General features: G+C 48.5%; 1 protein-coding gene across 1 annotated transcript; it reads right to left on the bottom strand.

Annotated features, from left to right (window-relative positions):
• Positions 1-966: 966 nt before the first annotated feature.
• On the bottom strand, positions 967-10,294 carry NABP1 (nucleic acid binding protein 1). Its single transcript, XM_030454535.1, has 6 exons — positions 9,963-10,294; positions 9,678-9,816; positions 6,501-6,572; positions 5,129-5,201; positions 4,798-4,864; positions 967-3,349 (listed from the first exon to the last, which is right to left on the bottom strand). The coding sequence occupies exons 1-6, from the start codon at positions 10,051-10,053 to the stop codon at positions 3,165-3,167; spliced, it is 627 nt and encodes a 208-aa protein (XP_030310395.1). The 5' UTR covers positions 10,054-10,294; the 3' UTR covers positions 967-3,164.
• Between the last annotated feature and the right edge of the window lie 2,588 nt (positions 10,295-12,882).

The raw sequence follows: 12,882 nt of genomic DNA, 5'->3' as shown, positions 1-12,882 counted from the left end.
TACCGCACACCTTCACCCAGCATCTGGATTTGTTCTTACACCACCTTTCACCGTGAACATTGAGCCCATGACCCTACCAGGCATCTCAGTCAGGAGAGTGTTTTGGGGTACAGGACTGCTTATCCACTTTCGGGAACACAGGGGGAGGTTTATGCTGAGGGGGAAGAGAAGGAACAAGAGGAGGGCTGCAGCAACCAACCAAAGTCTCTGTCCTGCCACGCTGGGGGCACTCTGCCAGCAGTGCTTTCCTTGGGATGGGTAAGAGGAGTTGAGCTGCTGGGAGGAGATGAGAGCTGGGCATCTTGGGACTCAAGTGTCTCAGGGTTCAGAAGTTTGTGTCTGGACATGTGAACACCTTACAGAGTTGTTTGACTTTGGGGTTTTTTGTGGGTTTTTTTTTCCCCTCTTTGGCAATCTGTATTACCTAGAATGAGCCCACCCTGACTGCAGCCTCACCTTTCAGGATTTTGGGAAGACATTCTCTAGAGACTCCCTAATGACCTAACCACCGGGCACCCATGATCTGCCTCCCAGTGTCAGAGGAATTCATGACAACTGCTTTTTTACAGGGACAAATGCCTGGCTTGGTGGCCACCAAGGTGGGATGCTCCATGCAGATGTCAGGCAGGCTCCTCTGAGAACTGAGAACTTACTATCTTGACACTGATACACCTCTGAGGGAAACACCTTTGTTCACTGGAAGAGCAGAAGACCTTGAGAAATCACTATATTTACTTTTAAGTCCATGTGACTTTTCAGGGCAGAGATATCCCCTGCAAAGAAGTAAAAAATTATTAATAAACTGAACAAGTTTCACATAGAAGACAGGGAGGCAGGGATGCTACTAACCTGAGAAAATGGACCAGCCTCTTTGCTTCTTTCTTCCCAACTGCAAATCCATCACCACGCTTGGAAGCAAACCTTTAACCTTACACCACTTAGCAGCAGAAACCACCTTGCTTTTTATTTGGACTTTGTGAACAAGGATTCTGTTTATTAGCTTAACAAAAGCTGAAATGCATAGAGCTACAAAAACATCAGGCACCTCAGCACACACTGACACAGAGCTTTCCCCAGTCACAACCTCCTTTACACAGTAGAGAAGCCAAGACCACCAGGATTGGAGACCCCCAGTGGAGACACCCCAACAAGTGTGGGGTCCCCAGCATGCCAACACTTGCACTGCTCACTTGCTACCTCTACAGCTACTACAGGAAACCCACACCATACTTACACCTCTTGTACCTCTGGAACATGTCACACACACATCACAGATGTCCCAGCCCTCTTGGCTTCCTTTCCATGTCACCTGTCTCCATGCAGCACTGCATGAGAGGCTGTCCATCAAGCTAGACTACACATGACTCCTTTAAATAAGCAGTTTTTTAAGTCCCTGAGTAACACCTCCTTACATCATCTCCCCAGAAGCCACTGCATGCTTTCTGGTTCACGTGTTAGCACTCTGCTTCTGGACCAGCACCCGTGGGGGATCTCGTGGGGCATGCCACCCTCTCGTGTCCAAGACAAGTTTCCCTAGGTCCACCTGGAAGCAGGGATCAGGAGACAGCTTCACCAGAGCAGAGGCAAAAAAGCCCACAGGAATCTGGGCACACAAGTCTCTCTCAACCTCCCTTCAGAAGTTTGTTGTTGCTGCTGCTTGCATTAAAAAGAGAGTTCAGTATTTCAGACTAAGCAAGGAACTGTTGCCAATCAGAAGCAATTTTCAACAACTCATCACCACAGGAGTACCAAAAGCAGAAGTATCAAATGTAACTTGTAAACATCAGTGACACAGTAGTAGATACAATTAACATGAGCAACAGAGACAACTCACAATTCAAGAAATAGCCTTTAGTCATGAAGTCTTTATGGCTTGACAGAAAGAAAGATTTGTTTTTTTAAATGGTTAGTGCAACTTTTTATTTGAGAGGTCAGCTGTAAGACCGGTTAAACAGATGAACCCAGTATGACATCTAAGCTTCCAAGTTGGTTTTGAACCTGATCTGAAATATGGCACTGGACTCTACCTAGAGTCAAGGCATTTGTGATCTCAGAAAGAAAACTGCAGCTATTTTCCCCCCAGGAGATAGTAGTGACGGGGCTAAGTTCTTTAGGGGATAATTTGTATTTCATAGAAAAGAGAAGAAGGAAAACTTAGCAGCTTAACAGCATCAGAAATGCATCTGTGTGCTTGGACAGTACCTCTGCAATCCACATACAAAGCTTCATCTAACACACAACTTGTTTGGAAAAGTGAATGAAGGAAAAGGTAGGCACAGCCTCACTGAAGAGTGGGTAATGCAGCACTTGAGAACAGTTCTTTCCTGGACATTCACACTCCTGCAATGAAACCCTGGGCCCATACACAAGGAGTGGCTATGAACAGTGTGTTCCTCAACACTGGCTGAATTCAGAGCCTCCTCTCCTGTTTCATGCAAAGCAAGAACAGATATCCAAGCTTGCATCCAAAGCAAAAGTCAATGTCACTTTCCTTGACAGTGATAATGATGTTCAGGGAGAATTTTTATTTAGTGGGCACCTTCTCAGAATCAGTATTTAAGCTTCAAGACACTCACCATGTCTCTAACTTTCATCTGAGATACCCATTCTCTGATTCAGGAGACACCACTAGGTGCTGACATCACCATTTCCTTACACCTATTGCTTTTACAAGCTAATATTCATTCCAAGGACACCCAGCTGATCAGAGCATCTTTGCTCTTCCTCTTCATTTCTCTTCCAAGCCAAAGAATTCCCATGAACCCTACTGGAAACCAACCTTTGCACACACAGAGGACATAACAGACCTTTTAAGGCTATAAGGCTGACCAAGAGAAACAGAAAAATACATACATGTAACTGAAATTCTCCTCCATTTATCAAAGGGTAATGAGTTTTAATTGAGGCTCTTCAACCCTTACTTCTTCCCCTAACTCCTTAAATTTCTGTGGATGATTCGCTGTACTTCCCTATGCAGAACAAGAAATAGATCACATCAAGGTTGCTCTACAGACCAAAAAGTTAAAAAAAAAACAACAAACCAAAAAAACCAAAACAAACAGTAAAGGACAAACTGGTTCACAGTTAACTATAAATAAAAGTGCAATAAGTGTTCAAGTAGAGTGTGGACTTTAAGCAAGCTGTACAACCAACATTTGGCATAGTCATCTTTTAAAGGCTCTGCGTGGGTCCCTCCCATTACTGAGAGGAGGGAGATGAGGCTGAACACTATTAGCTGGTGCTGGATTTACAGGTCCTCGTCCATTGCCTCTCCCACTACCTGCATAAGTGTGGCCATGATTATAGGTAAATGGAAATCCAGGCTCGGGTCCAGTTTGTAAACCATTTCCTAAAAAGACAGAAAAAAGGTTAGCAACAGAGAAGGTGTGGAGTTTGCAGCAACCAGCAAACCCTGAACACCAGAAGGAAAAGCCTGGCTGGCACTACAAGACTCCAAAGTGCAGCTAACTTCTCCCTCCCTCCCTCCTCCCAAACTACCTCCCCTCCACCCCTACCTCCCTCTTTTAACTAAAACAAGAAGCGTCATAGAACTGCACATTGATCCCTTGCCCAGGACTGAGATTGGGGTCTCAAAACTAGACTGGTGCTGTCTTGCAGGTCACAACACCAAGATGTTCCAGAGAGACAGCAGGGCAGTAGAAGTGGAGGAGAAACAAGCAAAAGAAAAGCTATTCAAAGATCCTGGTGTCATTCCCCACTTCCAGGCACACAGAAAAAGCAAGCTGCTTTGTGAGGTCCAACCACAGGAGCATCACAGCCAGCACCAAGCTCTCATGAACTTGAGTCACTGCTCCCTGTTTTGCTGGCAGGCAGAGGGACAGAGCTGAAAAGGCAGAATGATGACAGGAAGCATGAAGAGGGAAGAAAGAGACCACTCAAGAAAAAGAAAGAGGAAAAACAAAAGTTTCAGGAGACACACAGTGAACACAAACCTGCCCACCACCCAAAGCAGACACCAAGCAAGTACCTACACACTAACTGGGCTGAAAGCCTCCTCTCCTCACCCAGGTGCTGAAAAAAGACTGGCCCTAAACCACTGCCCTTCTTGGCTCAGAAGCATTTCTTTTCAAAGAAAGCTTTTCAAAGCTTGGAAGAGAAGGAAGAGAAATAGAAAATGTTGCTAAAAAGGAAGCAGGACAGTCACTGAAGGGAAGAGACACAGAGCTTTTTGACAACAAGTTATGGATCAGTTTGCTCTCATCCATCAGGCACTGGGTCTGGGCATCACACAGGAAGGCCAGCACTGAGGTTTCCTCATCTTACAACACCCACTCCAGCCTGAAGCATTTTCTTATTTAAGCTTCAGTGTTTAAACACATCACTAAATGATCCAACCAGGTCAAATACTGGAATTCAGATTACTACCACTTCTGCTTTCAGACAGGAAAGCCAAGGTGACCAACAAGATTAAAATAAGTAATTTTCAAAGCCGAGGTCTCAGGACACTTTAATAAAAAAAAAAAAAAAAAGCAGAATTTCAAGGGCTGAAAAAATCTTTGCAAGTCTAAAAACGATTCAGGATTATTCAAGTCTCTTTACAGGATACAGGCACCTTGAATATTCTGACCTCTTCCTCTTCTAGGGTTGAAATTCTAAAACCATTGTTCAGGAGCTGTTCTCTCTCATGTGTCTGCAGGTTCAGGCCCCAGTTTAAAAGTCTTTTTAGAGTATTATACTCTCTTGCCCCACAGTGCAGAACCCTTAACAAGGTAAATTTATTTTTATTCCCATTGAGCGTTTCTCATCCTTTTACTTCCACAAAACAAAAAAACTTACCCAGTGTCCCAAAAGTACAAGAACCCATATTACTTGGTGCAGTACTATTATTCTGTTCACCCTGTGCCTTCAGAGAGAAGTGAAAAACAAAAAAACAGAAAGACACAGATCAGAAATTTCACATTTTTACAGCAAGAAATTGATTATTTTTTCCCCATCTTCTTATTGTGGCTCCACATGGAATTTTATCTGCTAGCCTAATCATTGGCTCATTTTTATGTATTATTTCAAGTCAATTTTTCCAGAAGAGTCACATCTGATCACAGCCTAGTGTGAAGCACTCAGAACAAAGAGCACTTGATGCCAGAAGCCTCAGAGAAGTTGAACATACCAGTTTGTTCTGCCCGACGTGTTCCGAGTTGGGCTCACTGAAGTTTGGCACTTCTGAATATACCATGCAGAACCTGGGGAGAAATTAGGATTATCAGGCAGTCCTAAAACCTATCACCTATAAATTAACTAATCCAGACCCCAAAAAGCTCTTCAATCCTTTCTAGATCTGTGGTGAGGCTGTAACATCTTCCTGGTGCAGGTGGTTTCAGTCAAGTGACAGCAAGCACACATTTAGTCTAGGAGGTTTAAGGACCTAAAGAAAACAAGAGGTGATGAAAGGGCTCACTTTGCCACTCTTCCAGCTCTGCAATCTTGTCCAGCACCCACTCACAAGGTCACTTGAGGCAGAGTCACCCATCCTGCTCCCAGACTGTGCCTGCATTAGATCTCTGAAGAAAACTTAAAACACTCCCACACACGCCCATGCTATGGAGTGCCCCAGAGCAGTCCAAAACAGGGAATGAAATTCCAAGCATCCTTTTCCATGTAAAGGGACCACCAATTCACCATAAATCATGGCAGAGTGGAAGACAGATTTGGGTCATTATGCAGCTTGGACTGCTTAAGCAGAAGTGGAGCTGTCACCTCCTGCTGGGGAGCAAAAGCCCAGGTGAGGACTCAGCTCATTCCAGCCTGCTGGAGATAAAGCCCACTGAATGACACTTCTGAAATGATGGCTTTGCACCCAAAAAAACCTGCAGGGCGCCTCTCACAAAATCCAGCTGAGCACTGGGTGTTTTTGAACCATCCAAGAAGAGAGCTAGCCATCCCACTGTCCCACTTGCCTGATGACTACGAGGCCTCCCACAGGGATTTGTGCAACAGCCAAGTAGTCTTCTGGTTAGAAAATGCTGCTATTTTTCCTGTTGCTCTTCAAACACGTTACTCATGTTTGTTCTGAGTCAGGAGGAGTCACCACCTCAGTCTGTGGTCAGTTTAAAGAAGGTTTGATGAGGCTTGTTTCTGTTTAGATATGATTCACTGGAGCTACCTTTGTCTTCCTCCTCTGCACTGCTTGTCTCTAAAGCATGATGCAAGTACACAAGGTTTCCACCAAAAAAAAGTTGTTATTCAAGCTGAGGCTTAGCTAAGGAATGCAGATTAAGTCCTCTCTCATTTATACAGTTCCCCCTTTAGGTAAAAGCCATGATGGAGGCCTACCTTCCTCATACCTGGAATCCAGAGAGGGTCAGGGCTCATTATCACAACAGCATGCAAAAATTCACACCACAGCTGCCTACTCTACCAATCCACAGCTACCTGACACACTTTTGCTGTCCTAGCTTCCATTTGGAGTCATCACATCTTAAATACTTACCAAGATGTTCTGCTGGGAAGAGGACATAGCACCACAAGCACACAATACTTACTCCCCAATTTTATGCAGCTCGCCTCCTCGTCCTGTGTAAAGTGTCAGGCATCCTTTCCACAGAGATGCATACCTGACCAAAGAAAGAAGCAAAGCAATCTCTCAGCAGATGGAAAAATACCAAGCAGAAACATGCTAAATTCCCAGGTCTGATAAATATCCTGGATCAGCGTGGACTAAAAAAAAAAATAAAAAATCCTAAGGACCCCAGCTTCACCACACTAGTTTTATAGATCCCCATGTTTTAGTTCTAGCAAAAGGTACTGGAAGCTCAGCTGACACCTTTGGCAATTCCAGGAAAGCAGCCAATTATTTTGAGATTGGACACTCTCTTCCTGGCTGGAGCAGCCCTTAGCAGTGCTCCTGCAGACAAAGGGCATTTTGCCAGGAGCAGTATCAGTGTTACCATCCATGACAACTTCCAGTACTGCTTTCAGCAGGAATTTTCAGCAGGAACCTTTGTTCACTTGAGTATTACAGAAACTGCTACTGAATGTGTCTAACACAAAGTGCTTACTTTTTTAGCACAGGTCCTAACCAGATATTTTTTTTTAAAGGCTCAGGTTTGACCATTACATTCCAAGTGACACAGAGAAATGCAATGAAGTAATTTTTGGATTGCAGAAATATTCCTTTACAGGACAGCACGAGTGCACTCTGTGGTCTTTCCAGCAGCACTTGACTTCAAGCAGTGGAATCTGAGTTATGCACAACTTTCTGCAGAATTACTCCTTTCAGTGAGGGGCATCACATATGTAAAGGAAACCATGAAAATAAAGACCAGGGACCGAGGTGCAGCACGAGGGAGTCAGCAAGAATATGGGTGTCTTCTAGCAAAGGAATGGGGAGCCCCAGCAACTGCACTCTCAGGAGTCACAGATAATCTGGGCATATCACCACTTCCTTTTGCTCTGGGCCTGGAACAGAGATAACAAACCTTCCTCTTGCCCTTTGCCTTATCTGCTGAGGCTGGGAACCATCCTGCTGCACAGAGAGGCAGCAGGGAGGAGTTGGGGTGGCAGAACAAGATGATAACACCAATAGTAACAACCACCTCCTCTGTACCTCAGCACCAGCAGAGTAGCTACAGGGCTCACCTCTGGAGTTTTCCAGCCAGGAGCAGGATTAATGCTCTTTGCTTCATGCTCCTGCCTTTCACTGTAAAGATTCCTTCTTGGGAACAGCTAGCTGGACAGTCTTGTGACAGAGTACAAATCAAAAAAGCTATGAACTAATAATTATAAATCAGACATACATTCACTGGGACAAGATCCAGCAAATCATGGGACTGATAACCTTCAGCACAGTTACACCATGTGTGCAAGCACTTGTCTTGGAAAGAGACAGCCATAAAGCACTGAACTCCAGGACTGGCTTGAATTTAGAACTATTACCTGCAGCAGCTTCCTGTAAAGGAGTTTATCAGCCAGGGACAAAAATCAGCAACAGTGTCTGCTTTTTTAAAAGAAGGCATTAGCAGCTTAAAATTCAAAGAAAAAAAATAGGACATGTTTAGACATGAGGCCTGGCTAAGCTTTTCTGCTTGTATCAGTGAATATCCTGCACCAGAAAGTCAGATTAGCCTACAGAGCTGAAATTCACCTGCCTTGCAACAGCAACATCACAGACTAAAATTAATCCTGTTTAAACGGTGTTTGGAGAAGCTTCTACGCCAGCATGAGGGCATGTTTCTTAGAATGAGAGCCAAACCAGGATGTGTTTGGCCATTTCACTCACTCACAGAGTCTTAAGTGAGCATGCAGTTCATGTAAATGAAGTGCATGACTGAGCCACCCATAAGAAATGCTGATGCCAGTTTATAAATTTAATTCACACAAGCCAAACACACTTTTTGGGATGAGGGGAGGCCATCACCCTGCCACGTGTTGCACTGAAACACACCAGAGCAGCCATGGAAAGCCGGGCTCTGAGCACAGGAACAGTGCTGAACAGCATCACTGTGCATTTGTTTCACTGTCATCTAGGCAAAGGGCTTGGTGCTGGCCCAGACCTCTGGTTCCTCTCCACCCACCTCAGCACCCAGGATTCTCCAGAACCAAAAAATCAGTCCATTGGGGTGTAAAAGACCATTTGCCCAGCAGGAAGCAGTTTTGGTGGCAAGGGTCATCCAGTTTCACTCTCAAAGCAAGAATTACACTGAAATGAGCAACTCTGCAAGAGCTCAGGTAGCAGCTCCACTGAGTAACCTTTTACCTACTTTTTCATAAAAACAAATTACAAGGCCCTTAACACACGCTGGAGCTCCACCACCTCCTGGAGTGCTGCAGGGCAAAGGAGCAGTGTAATGTGTTTCCAAGTGTAACCTAGCTGGCATGAAGAACTCCAAATCAAAGTGACTACCAGTTTGCTGCTGACAACTTCAGTGGCATGGAAAAAGAGTCTTCAAATCAAATCTAGTGTTCTCTCTCCCAGCTATTAAACCTAAGTTTGGGTATTTTTTTTTTCTTTTTTAATGTTAAACCAGCTCCGAGATGAATTCAATTGCACCTGACCAAGCTACCAGGCTCTCCAGTGTGGCCTTAGTATGAATGTTTACAGTGAAATTGAAAAGGTTCTCCTTCTCTGCTGGTTGTTTCTGTTAACCCCCTGCAATGACAAGCAGCTTTCTGCATGAGAGACATTAATCATCCCTTCCTCTCATTAAGGAGCTGACTGCTAGAGGAAAGAATTGGCTGTAAAAATAAGAACATGCTTTTGACTTCCCTGCTTGATTTACAGACTGGCTGATGCATCTCCCTTCTCCCCCACTTCCCCCCCCCCCAAAAAAAAGGAAAAAGAAAAAAAGAAGCATTTCCCTAAGGAGCTTGTTTTAGAGCCAAACCAGGTCCCTTTAACACCACCTCCTCATTAAAAATACAAGCCACTCCTAAGCCATCCATTAGATCCCACTCTGGCGCTAGGCATGTTCTGGGGTGGAAAAAGGTAGTTCTGATTTGGCAAGTGATCTCAGGACGCTGCTGCTGCTGCTGCCTCGACACCAGTCCAGCGGGGACCAGCTGTGCCACCGTGTCCCTCCGAGGGCAGCTCAGCCTCCTCACAGCCCCGCTCCTCGGTGACAAAAAGGACGGGGATGGGGAGGTGGGGAAGGGGGGGGAGCAGCCGAGCGCTGCCCCCCGGGGATGGGGGGCGTCGGGGCGGGCCCGGCCCTAATACGCACCCTTTGGTCAGGCGGATGATGTCCCCCGGTTGGATGAGGCTGCCGATCTCGTCCCAAACGGAGATGGTGATGCTGCCCGTCTTGTCCGCCACTTTGCAGGACCTCACTTCGTGCCCGTCCTTCGTCTTGGTCACTCGCCCTGCGGGGAGACGCGCGGGGGGCTGAGGGGAACCGGGACGGGGGTGCTGAGGGGGAGCAGGGCGAGGGGGGGGGGGGGGGGTTCTACCCCGGCATCCGGGACAGGCTCGGGCAGCCCGGTTCTGGGTTGTGCCGGGCACCACTTACCGATCTCCAGCACAATAAAGATGACATTTAAGTTTTTCAGTCCGGGTTTTATGTCTTTTATGAGGTGGTACGTGTCGCTCGCCGCGTTCATGCTGCGGCCGGGGCTGGGGGCAGGGCTGGCGGGGCGGGACGCGCCCGCATCCCGCGGGGGAAGCGGCGGTTTGGGGCCGGGCAGGGGGGGAAAAGGTGAGGAGCCCACCGGCAGCCCTCACAAGGGACGGGGGACACGAGCACCGAGGGGTCTGCGCTGTGACACCGCAGCACAACCCGAACCCCGCCGACACAACCCGCAGCAATACCGACACCACCCTCCCCCCGCTACCGCCGGCACTGAGGCGCACATGTGCGCCCCGCCGCGTTTTATAGCAAATGGGCGGAACCACCTCAGGGGCCGGGGGGGGGGGGGGAACCGGTGCCGAATGGAACCGGCCGGGGCACGCGGAGCAGCAGGACTGGGCCAGCGGGCGGGCGCCAGCCGTCGCCGGGCCCTGATTGGGCCGCGGAGCCGCCATCTTCCCCGCCTCCGGGCGGGGGCGGTGGAGAACCGGGGCGGGGGCGGGAGAGGGAGTGTGGGAGGAGATTCGGTTCGCTTCGGTTCGGCTGGGGTCGGTTCGGTTCGGCTGGGCTCGGCTCGGCAATTAGGAAGCGATTCGCTTTTTCCTCAGCGCCATTTTGAGAGGTGGTTGGCACCCCGAGGCGGAGGGAGACGGGCAGGAGTGGGGAGGTGGGGTGGAGGGAGGTTCGTGAGGCGTCGCGTTTCCCCTCACTGAGGTACAAATAAATGTCGAGGAGATTTTGTTGTTACTGAGGGGAAGCGTGATCCGCCGGTGGTGGAGGTGTGGGCTGCCGCCCTCCTGGAACGCAGGAATTGAGCTGAAGGGTTGGGTTACCCGGTGCCACGCTTTGAACCTTTCTGTGCCAAAAAATAAAAATATATGAGGACCAAAAAGGCCATCAAAGCATGCTGGAGCCTCCTGTGGAGACACTATTGAGCTTGGCTATGGGTTGGGTGAAACCGGGGAGAGGGAAACTTCTCCAAGGGGAAAGCCTTCAAGGTGGTGGGTGGCACCAACAAGAAACAAGATCCCCTGGCTTTGTGATGTGCTTGGCTGAGGAGACAGAATCACCGAATTGTCAGGGGTGGAAGGGACCTTACAGCTCATCCAGTTCCAACCCCCTGCCATGGATCAGAACCTCCCACCAGCTCAGATTGCTCAGAGCCCTGTCAAGGCCTTAAAAACTTCCAGGGATGGATGGGGCTTCCACCCCCTCTCTGGGCAACCTGTGCCAGGGTCACACCACCCTCATGGGGAAGAACCTTTTCCTAACATCCAGGTTCAATCCCCCACTTCCAGTTCCAATCCATTCCCCCTAATCCTACCACTCCCCGAGATCCTAAAGAGTCCCCAGCTTTTTTGTAGCCCCCTTTAAGATGCTGGGAGACCACAACAAAGTCTCCTTGGAGTCTTTTCCAGACTGAACAACCCCAATTCTCTCAGTCTGTCCTCACAGCAGAGCTGCTCCAGCCCTCTGAGCATCCTCCTGGCCCTTCTCTGGACACACTCCAGCACTTCCATGTCTTTCTTGTAATAGAGGCTCCAGACTATATATATATATATATATATATATATATATATATCCCTTTGCCTCAGAACAGCCCAAAGAGGAGCAGGTGGTTCTGTAACTCAGCAGTCCCCTTTAGGCGAGGCAGCAGAGCAGCTTCTTCTTCTCAGAGCCAGACTGAGACTTTTCTGGGCTTTCCCCCTTCTGTTTCAGGGAGCGGAGCAGCAGTCCCTGGCTGACAGCCCTTGTGAAATGCTTGGACACGCGTCCTGCCACATGAGAGCTCTCTGCTCCGAGAGGGCTTGTGCAATCCTGATCTGCTGCCCTGCTGGGTGCAGCTCTGGGGGAAACGTGCTGCCTGGGAGCATCCCAGGGGAAGGCAACAAGGGAGGATTTTCTTCAGGCCCCTAAAAGTTCAATCCACTTCTGTCCCAAACTTTCCCATCCTTCCAATGGGATGAGGTTCAACACGGCCAAGTGCCGGGTCCTGCACTTTGGCCACAACAACCCATGGGAAGCTCCAGGCTGGGCACAGAGTGGAAGAAAGGGACCTGGGAGTCTGGATTGCCAGAAAGCTGAACAGGAGCCAGCAGTGTGCCCAGGTGGCCAAGAAGGCAAATGGCATCCTGGGCTGGCTCAGGAAGAGCGTGGCCAGCAGGTCCAGGGAAGGGATTCTGCCCCTGTGCTCAGCCCAGCTTGAGTCCTGTGTCCAGTTCTGGGCCCCTCAGCTCAGGAAGGAGATTGAGGTGCTGGAGCAGGTCCAGAGAAGAGCAAGGAGGCTGTGAAGGGATCCAGCACAAGTGCTGTGAGGAAGGGCTGAGGGAGCTGGGGGTGTTGAGGCTGGAGAAGAGGAGGCTCAGGGGAGACCTCATCACTCGCTACAACTCCCTGAAAGGAGGTTGGAGCCAGGGGGGGGGTTGGGCTCTTTTCCCAGGCAACTCTCAGCAAGACAAGAGGGCAAGTTGTGCCAGGGGAGGTTTAGGTTGGAGATTAGAAAGAATTTCTTTCTGGAGAGGGTGATCAGCCATTGGAATGGGCTGCCCAGGGAAGTAGTGGATTCTCCGTGTCTGGAGATATTTCAAAAGAGACTGGATGTGGCATTCAGTGCCATGGTCTAGCAACTGCAACGGTGGTTCAAGGGCTGGACTTGATGATCTCTGAGGTCCCTTCCAACCCAGCCAATTCTATGATTCTATGATTCTTTCAGTTGGTGCAGCTGAAGGGGCTGGCAGACCCTCAGTGGCCTCTGTAATCAGTTAGCACTGATGTCAGTAGATGGATGGCTTCCAAAGACAACCTCCGAGCTCAGGGAAGGTCCATCCCAACCAAGCAGTAAATCAAGCACAGGCAGCAGCAT

This window comes from Calypte anna, chromosome 7 (genome assembly GCF_003957555.1).
Source record: "Calypte anna isolate BGI_N300 chromosome 7, bCalAnn1_v1.p, whole genome shotgun sequence".
NCBI classification, from domain to species: domain Eukaryota; kingdom Metazoa; phylum Chordata; class Aves; order Apodiformes; family Trochilidae; genus Calypte; species Calypte anna.
Note: the sequence above shows the minus strand (reverse complement) of the source record. Positions and strands in the feature narration are given on the sequence as shown.